The sequence below is a fragment of the Cynoglossus semilaevis genome, chromosome 14, assembly GCF_000523025.1.
Source record: "Cynoglossus semilaevis isolate Cse_v1.0 chromosome 14, Cse_v1.0, whole genome shotgun sequence".
NCBI lineage: Eukaryota > Metazoa > Chordata > Actinopteri > Pleuronectiformes > Cynoglossidae > Cynoglossus > Cynoglossus semilaevis.
In genome coordinates this window covers 5,804,437-5,825,301 of record NC_024320.1, presented here as the reverse complement: position 1 = coordinate 5,825,301, position 20,865 = coordinate 5,804,437, and the positions used below count along the sequence as shown (strand labels likewise).

Below are 20,865 nucleotides of genomic sequence, written 5' to 3'. Positions count from 1 at the left end.
TTTTACCAAGTGAAGCCAAATTTCCACTATAATGGAATAGAGGATGCACCCGACGTGGAGGGTGCAAGCCACCTTTTCTGGTTGAGAACTTTGGCCTCAGACTTAGAGGTGCTGAAAGCAGAGATGAAATCCTGTGGCTCCTGAACCCACCACCGGCCCCTGGCTGCACCTAGAAATTCTATCCATAAAAGTAATGAACAGAACCCGCTGATAAAGGACAGTCCTGCCGTAGTCCAACATGCACCGGGAACTGGTCTGACTTACTGGTGGCAATGCGAACCAAGCTGCTGCTGGAAAAATGTTACTAAGTAAATATAGTTTTGCATAAACAATATTTCTGCTTATGAAAACAGAGGAAACCCCTTTGTTTACCTCATCGAAAACAGTTTTGTGCATTTTCCTGTTCAACGTGTTGTGTCTCCTGCAGGTCAACCGAGGGACCTACTCAAGGAGGAGCCGCCTCAAAAGATCAGATGGCAGCACCACCTCCACTAGTTTCATCCTCAGACAGGTAAAGACAAAGCAGAGTCACAATATGTTTTCTCAGGTCAACAAAAATCAGAATCAGGATCAGCTTTAAGCACATACAAGGAATGTGGCTTAACATAGCTTTAGTGTTTCAGTGAACAATTAGGACTATATATATATATATATATATATATATATATCCTGTCAGCAGTTAATGATGGCATTAATGAAGAAATGAATAAATACCACGTTAAAATGCCTAGCACTAAAAAAAAAAAACAAAATAGTTAAACAACGACACAAAATGAACAATGTTATTTTTCTGAAAATGATGCAGAAAGATGCTGTCTCTGCTTTATCTAAACTACCATAAAGATCAAATAATGTTTGCATAGTCTTCTTACATGAAAGAAAAAACATTTGTAATAAATAAATACTTAAATTATATACAGTAAAAAGAGTTGACCAACAAACAATTGCTTTTGGAGAAACAATGTACAGAAGTGAATATGTGAACTGTAACATAAAACAAAGTGCTGTTGTCCAGACATTTACTCTTCTTATGTTGTCAGTACATAATGTTTGGTATATTTTTGGTTTTTATACAGGAAATGTTAAAAAAAAAAATTGTTAACTTATCTCGGAATATAAAAGACAGCAGTGTTTACCTAAGAAATACTCTTATTCTAAGTAGTGGTCCAGTGAGGAAAGGTTTCCAAAAATATATAATGGATAGGGTTAGATAAAAAAATAAAGTTAGATAATAATATTAGATAATAATAATGGATATTAAAAATGATAGGGGAATGGAAGATGAAGCTCTTATTTCCTCTTCCACACATCCTTCCTGTCTCTCACTTTAAAAATATCAGTGAGACTGCTCTTCTGAGGTGAACGGACAGCCACATAGCCAATCAGCTGCTTCTACATTGGTTCTGTCATCAGGCTCGGAAATTAAGGAAGGATCTACTGCTTTGCTGCAGCAGCTGCTGCCTCTTTTACTGTGTATTTTTCTGTGTGGGGGTGTGTGTGTGTGTATCCGTATGTGTGTGCATGTGCATGCAAATACTAGGACTGAGCTACCTTGAAGCAAATGCTCAGCATTCTATAATGTGAACCAGTCAGCAGCAGTGTAGGACGGAGGAAAAGCAGCATCCTTTGATAGATGGGCCTCTGGAGGAGCAGACGTGAATAAATGGGAGGGAAGAGCCTTTTTGTTTTTTTAATTTATTATATTTAGTACCTTCTTCCAAAAGAGCAAAAGGATTGTCTTCACTCTCATCAGCGATTCTTCTCTCTCCTGCGTGGTGCCCTCTCCCTTCTTCTCTCCCTTCACTCTTTAATCCCCCCCTTACATTTTTCTTGAGGCTCTTGTTGGAATATTAAACCTCCATGTATGACAATTTGTACCTGCATGGATTTGAAGACTCGGAGCCGGTGAGTGTCCGGATGTGTGGATTTTGCTAATCTGTTTTTGTTCTGTAATAGCCCTTTGTATTTATGGATGGGAGTAGGTGTGCACACAGGCTCACAAATGAGGCCTTTTAATGGGTTGTCTAACAGCACACTGAGGCGTGATGGTAGGCTGTGCTCAGATGAAAGGGGGTTGGGTGAGTGTGTGTATGGGGCTTGGGGCTTCTGCGGTCTGACTCTCATGCTTATATTTCTGTCTCTTTTTGTATATGTGTACATGGCTGTAGTCTACTGTCAGGAAACTGTGTAATCCTGATTGAATTTACTGTGTTTTTTGTACATTATTCAGTTTTTGCAAAACTCCTTCATTAGCTATTGCTCATTGGTTTCAGTTTCAGACCATTTTAAAAACCATAACCTCTTATTTAACCTTCCCAGGCCCAGCTGTTACACTTAGTAGCCATTGATATGGCTGAATATTGCTTTCTGGGTTGTACTAGTAAATCTCCACTGACGCAATGTAGAAAAAAATGCCTTCCTTTTCTTCAACTGATCAAAGGTGTTAAAGAATGGTCAGACTTCGTCATTAGGGCAATACAGTCAGGACCGGATTGAAAAAGCGAAACTATACGTTATTTGGCAGTTGTATTGGTCTTTTCATCCTGATTCTGCATATGCTAGCTTTTTGTTTCTTTCGTTGCAGCGTTTGCCTCAGTGATTCACCTTACACTTTGTAAATCTCTTAAACCAAGTAAACAACAGCTCCTGATTGAGTTTGTAGGGTGTCATTGGATCATAAATGCAGACAGTGACAAATAAAACAAAGTGTCCAAAGATTGCAAACCAAAACATGAAAATTTGAACTGTTTTCTTTGAAAGACAGGCAGTAGGGAATAGGGAATATGTTTTATAATTAAAATTTAAAAAATTTAAAAAATGGTTTTTTTATATAATATTTAAGTATATGTTATATAGCCAGTGTGATAAAACAATAAAGTATAGGTTATATAGCCAGTGTGATAAAACAATAGATATCCACAACCTGACCCTTTTATGGAATGTTGTTTTCACTTTGGTCACGCCTATTGACAACTGAGCAACCAATGGAAGAGGTGTATGTTTTATGACTGATAACAACTAGTGTGATCCAAGGAACATCAGTATGGCTTAAAGGAAAATCATTCCACTTATGTGGCTCTACTTCAGCTTATTGATAAAGTTACCTTTGCACCGGCGTATCAGAAATGTACCTGTAGTACCTTCTTAGACATAACATACAATGGTTAACATGTTATCTCTTCAATAGGCATCAATTTGTTTGCATTGATAATTGCTATTCCAACAAAGCCAGACTACTCTGTGGAGTTACACAAGGGCCTATCCTGGGGCCTTTGCTATTCCTCATCAATGTCAATGATTTATCAACTGTCTCAAATATTCTAACTCTGGCATTCTCCCACAGAAATTCTAATTGATTGAGAAGAGAAACAAATGTTGGTCTAATGGATTGTATGAAATGGTTTAAGCTAAATAAATTGTCTTTGAACATGAAGAAGTCTAGAAAAAAATTTCAGTGGCAAAAAATCTTCCCCAAAAGTTTTATCCAAAATATGAGCTATTTGCTAACATCGACCACTGTAAAGTAATGTAAAGTAGGCTATCTGCTAACCTGACTAAGGGTATCTTTGAATTTACTTTTTAAATGCAGGGTTCCGCCGATTCATATACTAGCCGACCATCTGACTCAGATGTCTCTTTGGAGGAGGAGCGAGAACTCCCGGCTCAGGTTCAGAGCCAAAGCCCAAACCAAAGCCAAGGACCAGGACAGAGTCGCCAGGAGAGGGAGCAGCAGGCCTCCATTCAACTAGAGAAAGCCAAGGTACAGAAATATGTAGAACTTTGAAATTAGCTACATGTGCTCCTCTGAAAATATACATAGTACAGATGTTTGATTCTTTTAGACCAAACCAGTGGCATTTGCTGTCAGGACCAATGTCAGCTACTGTGGTGCCCTGGATGAGGATGTTCCAGTCCCTGCCACTGCCATCTCTTTTGATGCCAAAGATTTCCTGCACATAAAAGAGGTATTTAAAATAAGTTACAATTAGTCAATGATTTTCTTTTTTTTTATTTAACTTTTGTACTTTTGTATGTAATTGTGTGCAGAAGTTCAACAATGACTGGTGGATAGGCCGACTAGTGAAAGAGGGCTGTGAGATTGGCTTCATCCCCAGCCCTCTGAAGCTTGAGAACATCCGACTCCAGCAGGAGCAGAAGAGAGGACGAGTACAAGGGTAAGTAATATCAGCAAAAATGGAATGGACAAAAGAAGATATAAATACACGCTTTTTGAGTATGCAGATCAGGTTATAAAAACAGTGAAAAATCTGCATAGTAGTTGAGTTACTAACACCTCAATTAAGCATATTGTCTATTGTCTTTATTATTATTTTAATGAATTCAGATTTGCATTAAAGAGACAATCTTGCCTGAGTTTCCTAAAAAAACTTTTGTACCCTTATTTAAGTCATGTACAATAAACAACATTATCAAACTTCAGATAATGAAAGATAAGAAAATAAAGCAGGACTACAGCTACAACGTAACCCCGAAATATCTCGATTGCATTTTCCCCATTAAAAATAACTACAAACCAATCAATTCGTTCCATGACCAAGCGAGGGACAGTGAGCGAGACAGCACGACAGAGTGTCGGGGCCACTAAGCATAGGATAAGGATTATATATATTTTTATTTTATTTTATTAAACACTAAGCTCCGCAGCCTTTTGGCATCAGAGTGGCTTCTTCATGCCGTACAACTGAATGGATGCCAGTCCTCGGTTTAGCACTCGTAAGTAGCTCGTAACGAGGAAAATGCAATAGAAAATGCAATGGTTGCTAACTTGTAACTGGGTAAACTTGGGGAGCGCGTATCTAGGGGTTCCACTGTACTAGAATATTATGAAGACACTTCAATGAGAAGCAATAGACTTTTTGCCCAGGTTGTTTAATATAATTTTGAGTGTCAGGGTATACTGATACAGTTTATTAAAAAGAAAACTGCTGTGGTGGAAAGCTGTCAGATAATGATATTGAAAAAGAGTGATTGGAGCAAGGCTTTGGAGAGGGGTTCAGATTATTGGGCAGAAATTGGATTTAATGTCCAAAAAGGTGAGTACAATTTTTGCTTTGAAGATGGAAGTGGTGGAACTGTGGCAGTATGTAAGAAGGTCAGGAATGGAGGTGTATGTGAGGGTGGTCCAGGACATGTTTGACAACAGTGAGGTGTTTGGAGGGGTGCAGTTGGAGGGACAGATGGGGATACCATATGGACACACAGGAGCTCCTTCTTGTTTTGTGTTCTTTGTACACTTTTCCTCTGAAGATGAAGAACGTCTTTGTGCCTCATTAATAGCACCGTGTGTTTTCTCTTTTTCCTCTTTTGTCTTTTTCAGTAAGTCTGAAGGGAATTCCTCTTCCACTGTAGAGGATGAGGTTCAACCTCTATCCACCCTCTCATGTCCCCATCAGGTAGGAACATGGTACAAGGGGAACGGCTTGTTTAGGCTTGAGTCACTTTCTAAACTGCAGTAGCATAGAGCCAATGAAAACGCTACTCTGTGTCTGTATTTAGCATTAGCTCACTGTATAGACATGTCGGTATATTGTCCCATCATCCTCCTCATCCTCCAGTTGAGGACTGCAGGCACTGTGAACTCATCCTCAAGACTATGAGCTCCACTTCAGAACTGCAAATATGTGACCTATAACATTAAAATGTTATATAATATAACAATAGGATAAAAGTTTGCATTTAAATAATTAAATGTTCAGCGTTCAATATTTGCTGCTTATTTCTGCTTAGATTAACTTCCTCATAACTGTGATTAATAGTTGTATGTGAATCTGATAAGGCTCGTGTCAAACTCAGGCCCGGGGGCCAAATCTGGCCCAAAGTGTAATTATAATTGGCCCGCAAGATCATATCAAATGTGTACTAGATTTGGCCCGACAGTATATAGCCCCCTGTATACTGGCAGGATCTGTAGTATAGAAGAATAGAATAGAATAGAATAGTCTTTATTGTCACTACATAACGGGGGTACAACGGAATTTCATTTAAAATTAGTGGTCTATGTGCTATGTATATTATAGCGCATACATTTAGGGGTTTTTTATGTTGTTGGCCTGTGAAAAAAAGATTTACATTAAAAAAGAACTGGAAAGGCTACAGATAAAGAGATATAATGAGAAACAAATACTACTGATGTGTTTTATTTCAAATTTAGTTTCTCATGTGTTTATAATATTAAGCTTTGGTTGTTCCAGTTTTAATGTTTATGCAAAATTAAAGTTAGTTTCCATATGAAAAAATCCTACATTACAGATCTGGAAAACATGCACATTTGTCATCAAGTTTGGTCCTTGACTTCGTCCCAGTTTTTTATTTTGGCCCACTGTGAATTTGAGTTTGACACCTCTGCTCTAGACAAAACAAATGACTGTGTCTTCCCACTTTTACAGGAAAACAGAAACAGAAACTGGTAAGTTGGTTAATAGCAAAATGTTTATGTATTGTTTGTGCTGCTGTCTGTGTTAGAAAATAGTACAGAAATGTGTAACTTTTTCTGGGAAGCTCATACTGTTATCCAGCAAATAACACTAGAACTAAGTGAAGTATTTGTGTCATCCTAATCCTAATTACGCTGACGTACACTTTTACATGCCACTAGTGGCAGTTTTGAGAGTCCATTTTTACATCACCACTGCACATTGCAGTGGTGATGTACAGTAGGAGCTAACAACCACAGCTTTGCTCATCTTCTACCTAAACCCATAAGGGAGGACGGGATCTTGACTTTAATAATGAGTAGTCCTTGGCTGTTAGTTTTCTTCACATCCCATTCCTCATTTCTCCTGTTTCCCCTGGATTATTTCATATTTTACTTACATTTTTATTGCATTTCATTACACTTTAATCAGAGTTGTTATCTCTGCTGCTGTCACCTGTGTGTGCTGTGTGTTTTTACCTCTATATGTGCATGTACACATTTGTTGGTGTTGATGTGATTGATTTGTGTTTTTGTACAACTCACAAAATGTCCGTAATTTTCTGTTGGAAGTATTTCCCTATTTACAAAATAAGTATTATCGTGTAAAAACTCTGATATGCAGTGACAATTTCTATTTTCCTCCAAATTTGTAATTTGAAACTAGAAAGATTTTTTATAAATTTACAACAGTTTTATTTTGTTTTTACAACATTTCCTAGATGCCTTAATAAAAATAACATTTATCCACCACCTTTTGCATAACGCCCTAGATGCCTAAATAAAAATAACGTTTATCCACCACCTTTTGCATAACGCCCCTATAAAATGTTATCCTTTTTTAAATTAATGATTGGTTCATTTTACTCTTCTTATTTAGAATTATTTAAACATATTTAATATGTTGTTGAATGTGTGGACAGACTGAGCATATTCCCCCGTATGATGTGGTCCCCTCTATGAGGCCTGTTATTCTGGTTGGACCGTCGCTCAAGGGTTATGAGGTAAGCTGCTGTTCCAAATCTCTTTAGTCATGTGAAATGTGTGTAATACTAAACATTCTGAAACATTTATTTTATCTTATGCAAATTAGACATTAAATTATGAACATGGCATACCCCGTTATACTCATCTTAATGCTAACAAGAAGTACTACAAGTTATTGTAGTATTGTAATTTATATATATATGTATATATATATATATAAACAGGTCACAAAACAGATTTCAATGGTGAAGGAAAATAAGTTGGATTTGTATTCTCTCCAGACCTTACATAAACTTAATATTAGGATTTATTAAGTAGTCAATCTTACTGTCATCTACTCTGTTGTGATGCACATGTAAAATTGATTTTTGTTATGTAGAAGCGACAGTAACACAGCAATGGTTTGTACATGTAGCCGAATAAGGCATCCTGTGTTAATGAAAAGTTTAAAACAACAACAAAGTTACAATAAATTAGTCCTTTTGGATTGACATCGATAGCTTTTTTTTAACTTGTGGTTGTCATGTACTATTACTGAACCAGATAAAAGTTCATTATGTGTCTGATATTGGCCAGATTCAGGCAAAGTACTTTGTTATTGGTTGCCAATCCCTACTGCTACTGCTACTGCTAAGGATAGTCATACATTTTTCTGTATATTTATATGAAATTATTTACCATCAAGAAAAGATAAATAAAACATTTATCTCCCTGCAGGTGACGGACATGATGCAGAAAGCGCTGTTTGACTTCCTCAAACACAGATTTGACGGCAGGTAGGACGGTTTGTTCTCTGTAATGTCTATTAATGAACGAAACAATTTTAGTGTGCAAAAATAATGCCTGTGCTGAGTGGTAAAAACATTATTATTTATGATTTCAAATGTAGATTTAGCTAATTAAAATCTTTTTCCCAATAGGATATCAATCACACATGTCACAGCAGATATATCATTAGCCAAGAGGTCTGTTCTCAACAACCCTAGTAAAAGAGCCATCATTGAAAGATCCAACACTCGCTCCAGCTTAGGTAAGTAAATGTACCACAGTACAAACACATCCATACACAGAAATACCCTAACCGAACATTGTCAACAACATGTCAGTCTGCATGCTTTTCCCTGTTTTACATATGAATGCAATTAAGAATTATCATACAAATGCATTCAAATACAAGTTATTTTTCATCTCTGTGTCCCTTTAATGCAATTAAAATGATATATAGATTGTCTTAACCAATGTGTTTGGTCTTGTTTTATGTGACCTAATTAGCTGAGGTGCAAAGCGAGATTGAGAGGATCTTCGAGTTGGCCCGCTCACTGCAGTTAGTGGTGCTGGACGCTGACACCATCAACCATCCAGCCCAACTTGTGAAGACCTCACTGGCCCCCATTATTGTCCATGTAAAGGTGTCTTCACCAAAGGTACGCTGAGCATTGCCATAAACTAGAAAATTGGCCTTTAGACCTTCGTTACTACTCATGGTTGCAGTGTGGACTAATGAATTAAATTCATTTATCTGTCACAACTATTTTAGAGATTATAGATACATGATTATAGATTGTGTTGGTACTATTATTGTCAGAGAGTTTATCATGATATTATGATTATCACCATTTACAAGACTATACATGTATGAAATGACATGAACACTCCTTCTAGTTTCCTTCATTTCTATCTTTTGATGCTAACATAACAAAATGTATGGTAACATAGGCAATTAACTAAAAAAGTAAAATAGAGAAATTTGAAGAAGAAAAATGACAATAATCCCATTGTAATTTTTAAAAATCACCACTTCCCTGTAAACAATAATACAAAAGAATGGTTCATATGTACCATGTATTTCTCTCAGAGAAAACATATATGAAGGGCTACTGGAAAATTCAATTGCACAAAATATAATTGCCTTAGTAATTATAGGACACAATATTTGTATTTCTATATTTAATTATATATCTATATAGTACCAATCTTTAATCCCCCGGGGAATTGTTTAAATTATGAAGTCATTAACTGTGATAGAAACCAGATATCTCCGTTTATTTTAATCGTTTATTGTTAGTCTAATTGTGTGGCTACATATACAGTAAAACGTATCTATAATGAGTGATAGTGCAGGAAGCACAGGTCCAACGTTTACTCACTGATGGGAGAAAGCTAAAGGAGCTAATGCTAAATGTTCACTGACTGAGGACTTCGACAACAGACTACTTAGCCTCACGCTATGTTTACAACAGTACAATGTAACAAAGTACGGTGTTAGGTGAATGCCGCGTAACTCGTACAATTAATTGCTAATGACACGCTAACAATTAATGTCCAACCAACATTACCGTGACTTAATCTAGTTATTGTGTATTTACCTTTTATTTTGGTGGGTAAATCTGGTGGTTGCCCCGCAGGTGATGAAACATGTTGAATATATCTCTTCCATTCATCGCATTTTTTTTTTTTTGCACGCTTTAAATGCTGTCAAACACCCTGGTCATTTTTTTCTGCAGCCAAAATAATTCCACACGTCTGAATTAATGCACTTGTTCGAGGGAATAATTCCTCTTCTGCCATTCCGCCCCACATGGCCACGCCTCTCTTCTGAAACTTCCAGGGACCGAAAACAAAGCAACACAGGCGGCAACGCTCGGGTCTTGTGTAACTTTGTTTTTGTTCCGTTAGAGCTGCGCTTAACTATAGTTCCGGCATATTATTTTTCTTTTAATTGTAGCTTATAATACCGCACTTATGATTGTTCCATTTTTATGCCCTTACCATTTTGCTGTATTTTTATTATTTTATTATTATTTTTATTATTTAGTACATTTTGTTTTTCTTTCTAAATAGTTCTTAGTTAAACTGCAGCTCCGCCTCATTCCCACTCCAAACAGACATGGACAGAAACACTTTCCTCAGTCAATCTGTAAAAGACCACAGTGAAGTTGTTTTGCTGTGCTGTTGAGAAACCAAACAATCCATTCAAGTTCTGCTGTCTGAATTTGTTGGTTGAAACACTGTGACAGTGCTTCAGTTACAACTTTTTGTTGTATTTTATTATTTATATATATACTTTATCTATTTTAAAACATGTTGTACGCAATTGAAATATCACATATCAACACATATTTATCCTTGTTATGTGATGAATATGGAGCCCAGAAAACTGCAGTAATTAAGTTTTAATTATTTTTTTATCCTAACTTCCAGGTTTTACAGAGGCTAGTCAAGTCCAGAGGAAAGTCCCAAAGCAAACATCTGAATGTACAGCTGGTTGCGGCAGACAAATTAGCCCAGTGTCCTCAGGTGTGTTGTTGACCTGGTGCACAAATTTTTCCTAAATTTTTCCTACCCAGTTGTTGCTGCCTTTTCATCATTTCCCCACTGTCTTGTGCTCACAGGAAATGTTTGACATCATCCTGGATGAGAACCAGTTGGAGGACGCCTGCGAACATCTCGCTGAATACTTGGAGGCCTATTGGAAGGCAACACATACTTTGATGGTTACGCCTCTAAACCCCCTGCTAGGACACAGCCTTGGACCCACCACTCTCACCTCGTACCCTACCAGCATTTCTGGACTGCAGGTAAAAATCAGGACCAAGAACAAATTTTGATTAAGTTTTTTATTTTTTATTTTATCTCAACAGCCTTTTAGACTCAACTGCTTCAACGGTGCAGTGTGTACTGTAGTGTAATTTGACATTGTTGACAACAATTCACAGCACAGTTGGCTTCAAAACTCTGATGTCCTTCTAGCAGCCTTAAAAATCAAAGTCAGAAGGATTTTGTTCTTAAGTTGTTCTTTATACATATTGTTTTTTGCATCTTTCCTGCAGGACTTAAAATTGATTTATCTGACAAAGAACGAACAAGAAAGGAACATTACCTTCATTCTATCACAATTTGCAAATGTTCTTTGCCACCTGTCACAGTAAAAAGGAACGAAATGGCACACATGAACTGATACTCAGTAGTTGTCACGCTTTGAATGCCAAAATGGCTGACCTTGAGTTATTATTGTTATTATACTTGAATTCCTCTGGGTAGCACACCATTGTCTTTGGTTCTTTCAAAGAAGGGTGCTTAAACAGTGTGCAGTATTCATTATTGGTTTTGAATTCAATTGAATTCAACATCAGTCACATACTGAACTGATATTAAGCGTGTCTCTCTGGTGTTGTCGACTCCTTTTCTAAGTCTGTTGATGATGGCGTGATTTTCAGAGCCAAAGGATGGGCCAGAGTAACCACATGGGAGATCATTCAAACCCAAATGTGCGACGCAACTTGATGACTGCAGCCGAAAACTATCACAATGAGCAGACACACAAGGGAATCAACCGCATGTCATCGAGCTCACATCATAGTCACGAGCAGCAGGACCGTTACCAGGAATACCAGGACCCCTACCAGGATTCATACAAACCACATCGCAACAACTCTTGTCATCGACTTTGAGTCCAGCACTAATCCAGAGGAAATTAGTGCTGGACTCTTTCACCACTGCGGCCCACATTCTGTTCCAAACAATGGCTGCAGTAGAGCAACAACAGTCCCAAAATTGTACTTGTTTGGTTGGAATTAGTTGAATTTATTAACTGACTTTAATTATCTTTTGATGTCAAACTTTTATCACTGCAGGAGCTGTAAAGAAACCCCTTCAAATTAACTAAGTCGATTACATGAATTAAAAATTCACAGGACTCAGGAAGCCCTGGGTTGGCAGGTACAGGCGGAGCCTAGAGACTGTATCTGGGTAGTGAAAAACATATTCCTTAATTTTTATTTAAACTAAATTTTTAAATCCATTTTACTGTTGAGTATTACTCTAAGAGACGCGAGCTCTGTGTATTATTGTTCAGTCCATCCAGGATCTGTTCAGGCGATACCGCTAACTAACTAACTAACTAACTAATGAATTCTAGGCGCTCACCCTCAATATGTCACTTCCTGTTTCACTGCTGAGTAATTTACTTTGTGTTGCTTCACTCACTAGTCATGTTCTGACAATGGATGTTTAAAGAGGCCCGTATTTACTGAGCAAAATTACAGTCCCAGACTGTGCAATTCAGTTCTCCATGAAAAAAAAAAAAGGTTTTGCACCATGTGCAATGTCATCATTGAACACCGAGGGAAATCTTTGCTTCAAGCATTTAGCCTCTCCTTAACACACCTGATCAGAAAACCAAATGCAAGTGTAACGACAAATAACTGTCACAGAGACTGTAGCATCCCAAACTATTGCAAGGTTTTGTTTAATTTTTTTAATAACTTAGATTGCAAGTCCTCACTATGCCGCATGTGAGTTCATAACTTTTTGAAAGGAAGCATGTGTATATGTGTGTGAGAGAGAAAAAGAGAGAGAGAGAGACTAGTTTATAGTTTGAAAATGCAAAATGAAATGTAAATAGGACTAGCTTAGTCAGCTCATCCTTCATATGCACTTTATTCATTAAAACTACTCACAAGAAGAAGCATTAAAACTATGATAAAAGATGTATAAGTTTTCTGCACTTTAAGTTGACACTTTATTGTAACAAATCATTTTAGGAAACAACCCTCAGATTCATACTTTTTGTCTGCAACAATCACAAAAGTTTGATTGTTTCACTTTGGGAAGACACTCAAAGAGTGCAAGTTCAGAGTTAATCCTGTTTCAGGATGTCAGTTTGGCTTTTGCCAAGGTATGAATGGCATTTATGGTTCAGGTGAACTCCACATTCAGAACTGTCGCCTTCAGACCTATCTATCTATCTATCTATCTATCTATCGGTCATCTATCTGTCCAGTCAGAGAGTAGGCCCACAGACGTTACAGCTGGAGTGTTCTACCACTTAGTCAGAAGTTATAGATCTTCACCAAGAACCATTACATGTTTTAATACATTTGTCAGTGTATATAGTACAAATATATATATAAAAAAAGATTGATCTGTTTAAGTTAAACAGTTTAAAGATGGAGGTGAAATGTGAGACAAGACAATGCAAGAAGAAAATATATAAATGATCGTGAGCAACGTGATTGGATTTGCAGTTTAAGATGAAAACTAGACATGGTGGAATTGGTTATTTTCCTTCTGTGTAGGTGGCATGCTGCTTTGACTGCAGAGCATTTTATGTGCAAAGGTTTATAAGTATAAGTGATGGCTCAATACCATGATTCTGAGTTTGATTTCTGAACCTGAAGTATCCACTGATACTGATACGGATGCAGGATTTTCTTTACTATTCTCTTAAGGTTGATGGTGATACATGTACTCCCTATGGATGCACCTCGCTTTATAAAATATTTTAAAAAAACAACAAATAGTTCACCTCTTCAAAAGAAAAAAAAACCCATAACATGAGTCGAGTTGCGCTTGACAACTGCTGCGGCACAACTCAAACGGGTGAAACAAATTTTAAAAAAAATCACACAATTAAGCCGAGACCTAGACCAGTTTGTACTTTACTGTGACAGCAGTACACTATCAAATTAAATGAAACATTAATGTGGCCAATGATGGTGGGACAAACCTCGAAAACTCACATTTTCAACCGTAGTTAGCAGTCATCTAGTAAAACTTCCATTTTCTCCATTACTGCTCTGCCTCAGGAGCCAACACTAGTCAATGCTTGAGCAATCATTCAGAAATGTGTGAGTAGAATGCATGACTGAAACAAAGGCCAAATCACTGAAATGATTTCTTCATGTGGAAACAGAGAGCCAGGCTTAATGTTAATATGAAATAATGATACTAAATATGGGGATATTTAATTTATCTGTGTTGCTTTCAGATAACTGGGGTCACTCCATACACAATCTACAAAAAACATGACGTTCATTTTTAAAAACGATGAAAAAAAACCCCATTGAAAGTTAGATAAAAAAACATAGAGTTTTAACATGTTGAGGTATTTTATGTGTATGGTGTTTTAACGATCAAATGTACAAGTGTTTAGAGTAATGTTTCCTTCACATTTGTTTTGTTGCTGTTAAGCAAAGACACCAACAGATGTTTGTTTTGGGGTTTTTTTTTTCAGAGAAAGTGTTAGTCACTTTCACAGCTGTGGTGCATTATAAACATTTACTGAACATTATTTACATTTAAATATTTCCCTTTATTATTTTTACTTTTTGTAGCAGTAGATAATATTATTGTAGATAAAACGACACTTACATGCCTAACAAAAGTCTGGGAGCAACACAACAGGTGATCATCGCTCCAAAATACTTTGTCACTTTAATAAGCAGCTCAATTTAATCAAACATCAGACTAAATCTGGAATCTTTTGAAAAATAAATCAGTACAACAGGGAAAGTAAAACATATCCGACAGACAAACTATTTTAGGTATCATGTAAACCAGGCGGTTAAAGAATGAGTTTCTTTTTAAATTTAAACAATAAGGACCAAGCTGAATCAAGAATCTCAGCAGATCAATGTAAGCTCCTACTGCTGGCAAAGCATCGATAATCGTACCACTTCAAAAGCAAAAGTTTAAAAAAAAAGGGCAAATCCCACAATGTATATCACACTGTACACAGAGTGTAGATGGAACTTTGGGGAATCCCAACAAAACATTTCACCTGGGGAAGGGACTCTCAATATTTTGCTCTCTCAGTTTTCTCCTGGGGAGGATGGCGGTGGCGAACATCCATATATAAATCCTATATATATATCGATCTATATATACATAGCTTTTTTCACAGGAGCCAAAATCACAATTTCAGTAGAAAGTGATCAATGTGTGGGATGTCCTTGGGTCATAACTTGTGGAATAATTGATGATGTTAATTAACAAACCTGCTTCAGTTACACAGCTGGTCCTTCCGTAACTTATTATTGTGAACTTTTGGGTCTGTATCGGGACCCAGGTCCACCTGTTGAGTGCCCCTGACCTAAAGCCTTGTTAACTTAAAAATGCAAAATGCTTCTGTTTACAGGCATAGGTCTCACATAATAACACAAAAATGTTAAACATGGCTCCCACTAATGCCGCCTTGGGATGTGCCAGTGTTAAACTTTGCCAAATCCCTACGTAGAGAACTGCAGGAGCGGTCCCTACACACTCTCCCAGACTTCCCACTCTAACCTGTTACATTTCCCATTTTAAAACAAATTAAATCTTTCAGTTAGATTGTTTTTCTACACTAAATCAATCAATATAACCACAAAAACCAATTATGATTTTCTTGATTAAAATGTGGGATAAAACAAAATGAGTAAAATAACTTTTATTTCAATGGATGAGTACTAGAGGAATTAACTTTTTCTGGTAATTATTTTTGTAAAATGATAACTGTACATACTGTATTTAAGAGTTGTTATCTGTTGTGTATATTTCCTGGAGTGGGGTCACAAAGTAGACACTTGGATCAACAGCAGTGTCTACTGTACTATACAAAGTTCCAGTAATGTGCAATATAATCAGCATGCTGTTTTAAAGATAAGGGACTCCATGTACTGTTCTATGCAACTGCAGACTGTGTACATCGTTTCATGCTGTGGCTTCCTCCGTTTTTTAAAACATCTTAATCTGGACATTGAAGATATTTTTTGTTATTTTATTTATTTATTTTTTAGTTTATTTCCTGTGGTAGAAAAAAAAATCTTAGCAACTTAATGAGAAAGTGCATGCATAGAATAGCATTCTTATTTTTCAAAAGTTAAAAATAAATCTGTAATTAAGGTCATTGTGTTTAACAAGGTCAAATAGCAAAACCCTTTTCAAAATAAACAATTCAATAGCTTCCCCTGGCTACTTTCACCTTTGTTTTGTTTTTAACACTTTGTAAAGGATAAATGTTACATTTTCTAAGATGTTTTTTAGGGAACCAAATGACCTGTGTTGTCTGCTGAAAAGTTAGCTGGGCCTCCTGGCATAATGTCACTGTAATGTCTGAAACACCGACCCTGAGAAGACTTGAGCGCTGCTGTTTTTTTTCATGGCACAGGTAAATATGTGAGGTTGCCACTGTAGTTGCCTAAACCAAACTGGCTAAAGGGCAGAACAGAAGAGTTAAGTTAGTTAGTTAGTGGAGTGAATTATTTGTCATTGTTACACAGCACACCATCAAACGTGACCTCTGCTGGGGACGGTGCCATGTTCAGAGCACCTCAGTGGCAACTTGGCAGCTGGTGGACTCGAACCTGAAGCCTCCCAGACCCACCGGAAGGTTCCTTAACCACTAGGACACCACTGCCCTCTACAGTGCCAGGTAGGGTTAGGCTCTCTGTCAGTTAGACTGAATGTACAGGAGGTCTAGGATTGTTTTGTAAACAGTGTAATCTTTAATGTACAGTATTAGGCACAATAGTTACAGCACAGCCACACCTCTGGCTGAGTTATTGATAAATAATGGTAAAATAAATGAAGCTGCTCTTCCTTTAGCCGTAGTTCATGTCCAGAGGGCAGTAAAAACATCAACACTTCCTGGAGCACAGAAATGTCCTTCTTCAGCATCGTCTACTAACTCAGCAGGATTATCTGATCAGTCCATGCTTTCTTAAGAGAAGAGAAAACACAGTTAATGAGAGGCTTCTCTGTGATCCGTAACTTCTCCATTTTTTAGAGCCACAAAACACACATTACATTATATGAAATATATATATATATATTATTAAGGATTGATGCCGTATCTTTTCATGATTTTAGCAGGTCAGAATCTGTCGGTGATCCCTGGGACCCATGGTAAAACCTGGGGGTGGGGAGCCTAAAACCATTTAATTTCACTCGTCTTTTAATCCATTTATTTTATGTTGGAGCTTTGCAGCCTATATTTTATATTTTTTTGGTTTTATGTATTCTTACATGTTTTGCGGTTTTTAGCCTGGGGAAGGCGCTATAACAATAAACCTTACTCACTCAGACACTTTTTTTTACTAGGAGAGATTCATTCATGTAATAAATTGATGACTGTGGTATTTCTAGCTCACAGTCTTGATCCTGGCAGCCCTAACGGCTCTGTTGACTAGTTACTGCCTTACCTGCGTTCTCTCTACTCTTCTTTTTTCAAGGAGTCAATCAGTGTCTGCTGGGCCAGTTTCTTCTTTTCAGCCTGCTCCATCTTCAGATCATTCTCTACCTTCCTTCTTTGGTAGATCTTCACCCCAGCGAACCCAAGACAGAGCACTAATGTCTTCAGTGCCAGGATGTAGAAGAGAAGAGGAACTTGGTCTAAAGCCTAAGGGCAGAGAAGGTATGTTCAGAGACATTTCACAGATAGGGTTAAGGCAGTGGTTCTGAATTATTCTGTCAAGCCCCCGACCCGGGAACAGAAATGTTTTCACGCCCCCTCACCCCTTCCCCAGTGAATTGAAATACTATTGAGAACCTGATAACGTGTATATTTTTATCTGTACAAACCACTGTATGAGTTGCTGCCACCTAGTGACTGAAGGCTTGTTATCATTCAAGCATTACAGCAGCAGTACACTTATGTCCAGCGTGCAGTGTGCCCTCCCAGGGGGGCCCGCCCCACTATTTGAGAAGCACTGGGTTAAGGGAACTTCACATGGTTCTTATGAATGAAATTACTTGTTTCTTTGCACCTGTACATTAAAAAAGTCAATGATCCCATCATGCGACTACACACAGTAGGTGGCGCTGTGGACCTAAAACGTTTAGTTATGACCTGCTCTTAAATTGAGAGGCAAGCTTTAAGTGACATTCAGGTGTTCAAACAGAACGTGGGAAGAACTTCTTCCACAGACAGTGTTCTACAGTGTTTCTGTAAAGAAGGAACTCTTACCAGTTCATATTTTGTATTATTTTGTTGTTTAATATATTGACTGTTTGTTTTAAAGAAATTGTAATAAATCATCATATGTGTCAGATGACCAACAGCAAAATGCAGAAATACTGTATATATATATCAATTGTGGGCACTGAGCTAAAATCATCTAGATATGACTTTTAGTCCATAACGCCCAGTCCTACTAACTGTCCGTGCCTCAAGTGTTTCCATAACATAGCGTGTGTTCATTTAGCCGTTGTGCTTAGCTCCTGGGTTGTACATGATAGGTCTGGCAGCTGTTCTTAGCTAAAGCAAATGGCGGACCATACCACAGCTAGGAATGGTGTGGTCTCAGCTGGCCAGTGTAGGGGTGGTATTATTATAATCACCTGCTTTTTTCTGTCACAACACAGAAGCGGGGAGGTCAGAAGGGCTCAGATTATGACATTGATTAGAACATTTACCTATTTGTCAAAGCTGGTACTCAGAGACTCCAGAGTAGCAAATACTTGGACCACAACCCTGACAACCACTGCAGCTCTAAATATGGTTGTTTAAAAATATTCCTACATTTTGGCATACTAAATCTGATTTTTAAAAAAAGGTCCAGACGCAAATGCACAGATCATTGACCCAGTCTGGGTGAGTTTTCATGCAGGACATCTTATTTGAAGCAGGTACGTGACAGTCTAGTGTCTCTTGATGTAACTGCCAACTGCTTTGGCATTTCAACCATATTGTAAAAAAAAGGTATACAAAACAACTTGGCCCGAGCAAATGTTTTTTGTTTTTTTAAGCATCACATATTTTCCAATATGCTGCATATTTAAAAAAGTATTTTGACATCAGGCTTTCTACCTCCTGTCCTGTCTGTACCTGTCTGGAATGCAAAGTCACTCCTGATAATAATACATATTGATACAGGGTTCTCTAAGTGTTACACACTACTATAATAAGTGGTTCATATTCTCAAAAAATACTTGAAAGAAAAGTAACGTACCAGGTTGGCACACACTAACTTCTGTACATGCACTCTCGGGACCGCAATAGAAATGACCTATGTGGCTTTTAGCAACTGTCCTTAACGAAGAAGTGTAGGCCACATGTCATCATTGATGTGTTTTCGGTTTTAGGGTTCATTCATTTGTACAAAGCAAGAGATACTCCCTTTCCACCGCCCACCAGGACGTCAGCTGTGACAATCCAAGTTTTAACTTGGTGTCAGTAACAGGAGGAGGTGTTTTCGTGAGGAACGAATGTAGGGATATTTAAAAATATACAATCGACAGCTGTACTTCGCCAGCGAAGTAAACAAAGTTCCACAAAAGGGAGTAGAAATATAAATGTAAAATGTAAAACTAAAATGTAAAAAAAAGAAACCAATAACATTCAAACGACATAAGAACTAGGCTTTTTCACTCCTGGTAGGGCGACTGCTAATCTGTACTACTGTAGTAACCAACCTTATGTTATCCGAGGGATATTTAAATAACAAAGGAGAAACCGCCTAGTGTTATTCAAATGTCTCTATCAAACAGCTAAGTAGATTCAAAATGTTGTTTTTTAAAATAGTTGAGCGGGTTTACCTTAAAATTTATCATTGTAGCTTCCGACACTCTTCACACTCCACTGCGTTGCAAAAGCTCCGGGCTCCAGTTGCTGCGTTGGGAAGGCGAGGCTTAGAGTGAAAGCCAGTCAGAGTGTACTTTCCTGTGTACGTCATCGGTGCTGCGTTCACTGGTATGTGGTTTATATATAGTGTATGTTGACACATACAAGGGGCTAAATTTAGCATATTATCCATCCATTTTCATCCGCTTATCCGTTACCGGGTCGCGGGGGTAGCAGTCGCCACCCAAAATACACTGCACCGTACCAACCCCCCAAACCTTCCTGTGGGTGGTGAGTCCACTGGAAGATACCAACCGCCCTAACCGGGATTCGAACTTGCCCAGGAGGTGAACCCTGGGGTTCCACACCAATGACAGAGACATTGCCTCTGGGCCAAAGCGCCACTTAGCATATTATTGTTGTATATATTTTGTATTGTAGTATTTTCATTTTAATATAGTGTATGTGCTTTTCTTACAGCTGCACAGATGTACCCGCAACCTTTACAGTTCTTTATCATTCTCATTTATGTCTACCATACCATTTTTTCATTTGGTTTGCATGCTAATTAAGTTTGTGATTCATTGAGTTTATTATAACATTATCCTAGAAAAACAAATAAACGGAGATAACAGATACAAAAAGAAACACATCATAGCTTTAGAAACTTCTTCAGGGAATATATTTCTGAATATATCCATTAAGCTCCAACAATGGGAATTATCAACTAATTGATATCTGATATTTCAAATGATATGTGTTGAAACAAGAAGTTGGACTTGTTGTGACCTTTTTATGTTCATATTTGGGTACCTTTTTATGTGTAACATCGAGTCAGCAACTACCAAAGTTTTGACCTCGTTGACTAGTAGTTTCCAGTCGGAAATGTGTTTTTCCCGATTATACCGATGCCACTTCAACGCAGCACTCACTGCAGGCCCTTCAGAATTTTTGAGTAGGAGAAGGAGCGCCTGATTAAAATAACGAGTGAGAAGAGTCTGACTTTCGCTAGGGAGCCATACTGAATATGATCACTAATTTCCATTAAGTCCGATTGTTTTTGCAGTGAAACAATAATGGAAAAAGTTGAGACGCTTGTTCAAGGAAAACTGCTGTTGCTGCT

General features: G+C 37.6%; 2 protein-coding genes across 3 annotated transcripts; one reads left to right on the top strand and one right to left on the bottom strand.

Annotated features, from left to right (window-relative positions):
- The first annotated feature begins 1,170 nt into the window (after window positions 1-1,170).
- On the top strand, window positions 1,171-12,437 carry LOC103389337 (voltage-dependent L-type calcium channel subunit beta-4-like). Its single transcript, XM_017038858.2, is given in 14 exon segments — window positions 1,171-1,905; window positions 3,590-3,760; window positions 3,843-3,965; window positions 4,048-4,175; window positions 5,339-5,376; window positions 5,379-5,414; window positions 6,408-6,427; window positions 7,357-7,437; window positions 8,138-8,196; window positions 8,341-8,450; window positions 8,693-8,844; window positions 10,622-10,717; window positions 10,813-10,998; window positions 11,638-12,437. Coding segments are annotated over 14 exon segments (1,479 nt in total). The 5' UTR covers window positions 1,171-1,860; the 3' UTR covers window positions 11,872-12,437.
- Window positions 12,438-12,530: 93 nt separating this feature from the next.
- Window positions 12,531-19,747, bottom strand: smim11 (small integral membrane protein 11). Of its 2 annotated transcripts, none has more exons than XM_017038857.2 (3): window positions 19,718-19,747; window positions 17,383-17,579; window positions 12,531-16,900 (listed from the first exon to the last, which is right to left on the bottom strand). In XM_017038857.2, the coding sequence occupies exons 1-2, from the start codon at window positions 19,730-19,732 to the stop codon at window positions 17,394-17,396; spliced, it is 201 nt and encodes a 66-aa protein (XP_016894346.1). In that variant the 5' UTR covers window positions 19,733-19,747; the 3' UTR covers window positions 12,531-16,900; window positions 17,383-17,393. The 2 variants fall into 2 exon arrangements, with proteins under 2 accessions (XP_016894346.1, XP_008322933.1); XM_008324711.3 differs by having other exon boundaries at window positions 12,531-16,896.
- Between the last annotated feature and the right edge of the window lie 1,118 nt (window positions 19,748-20,865).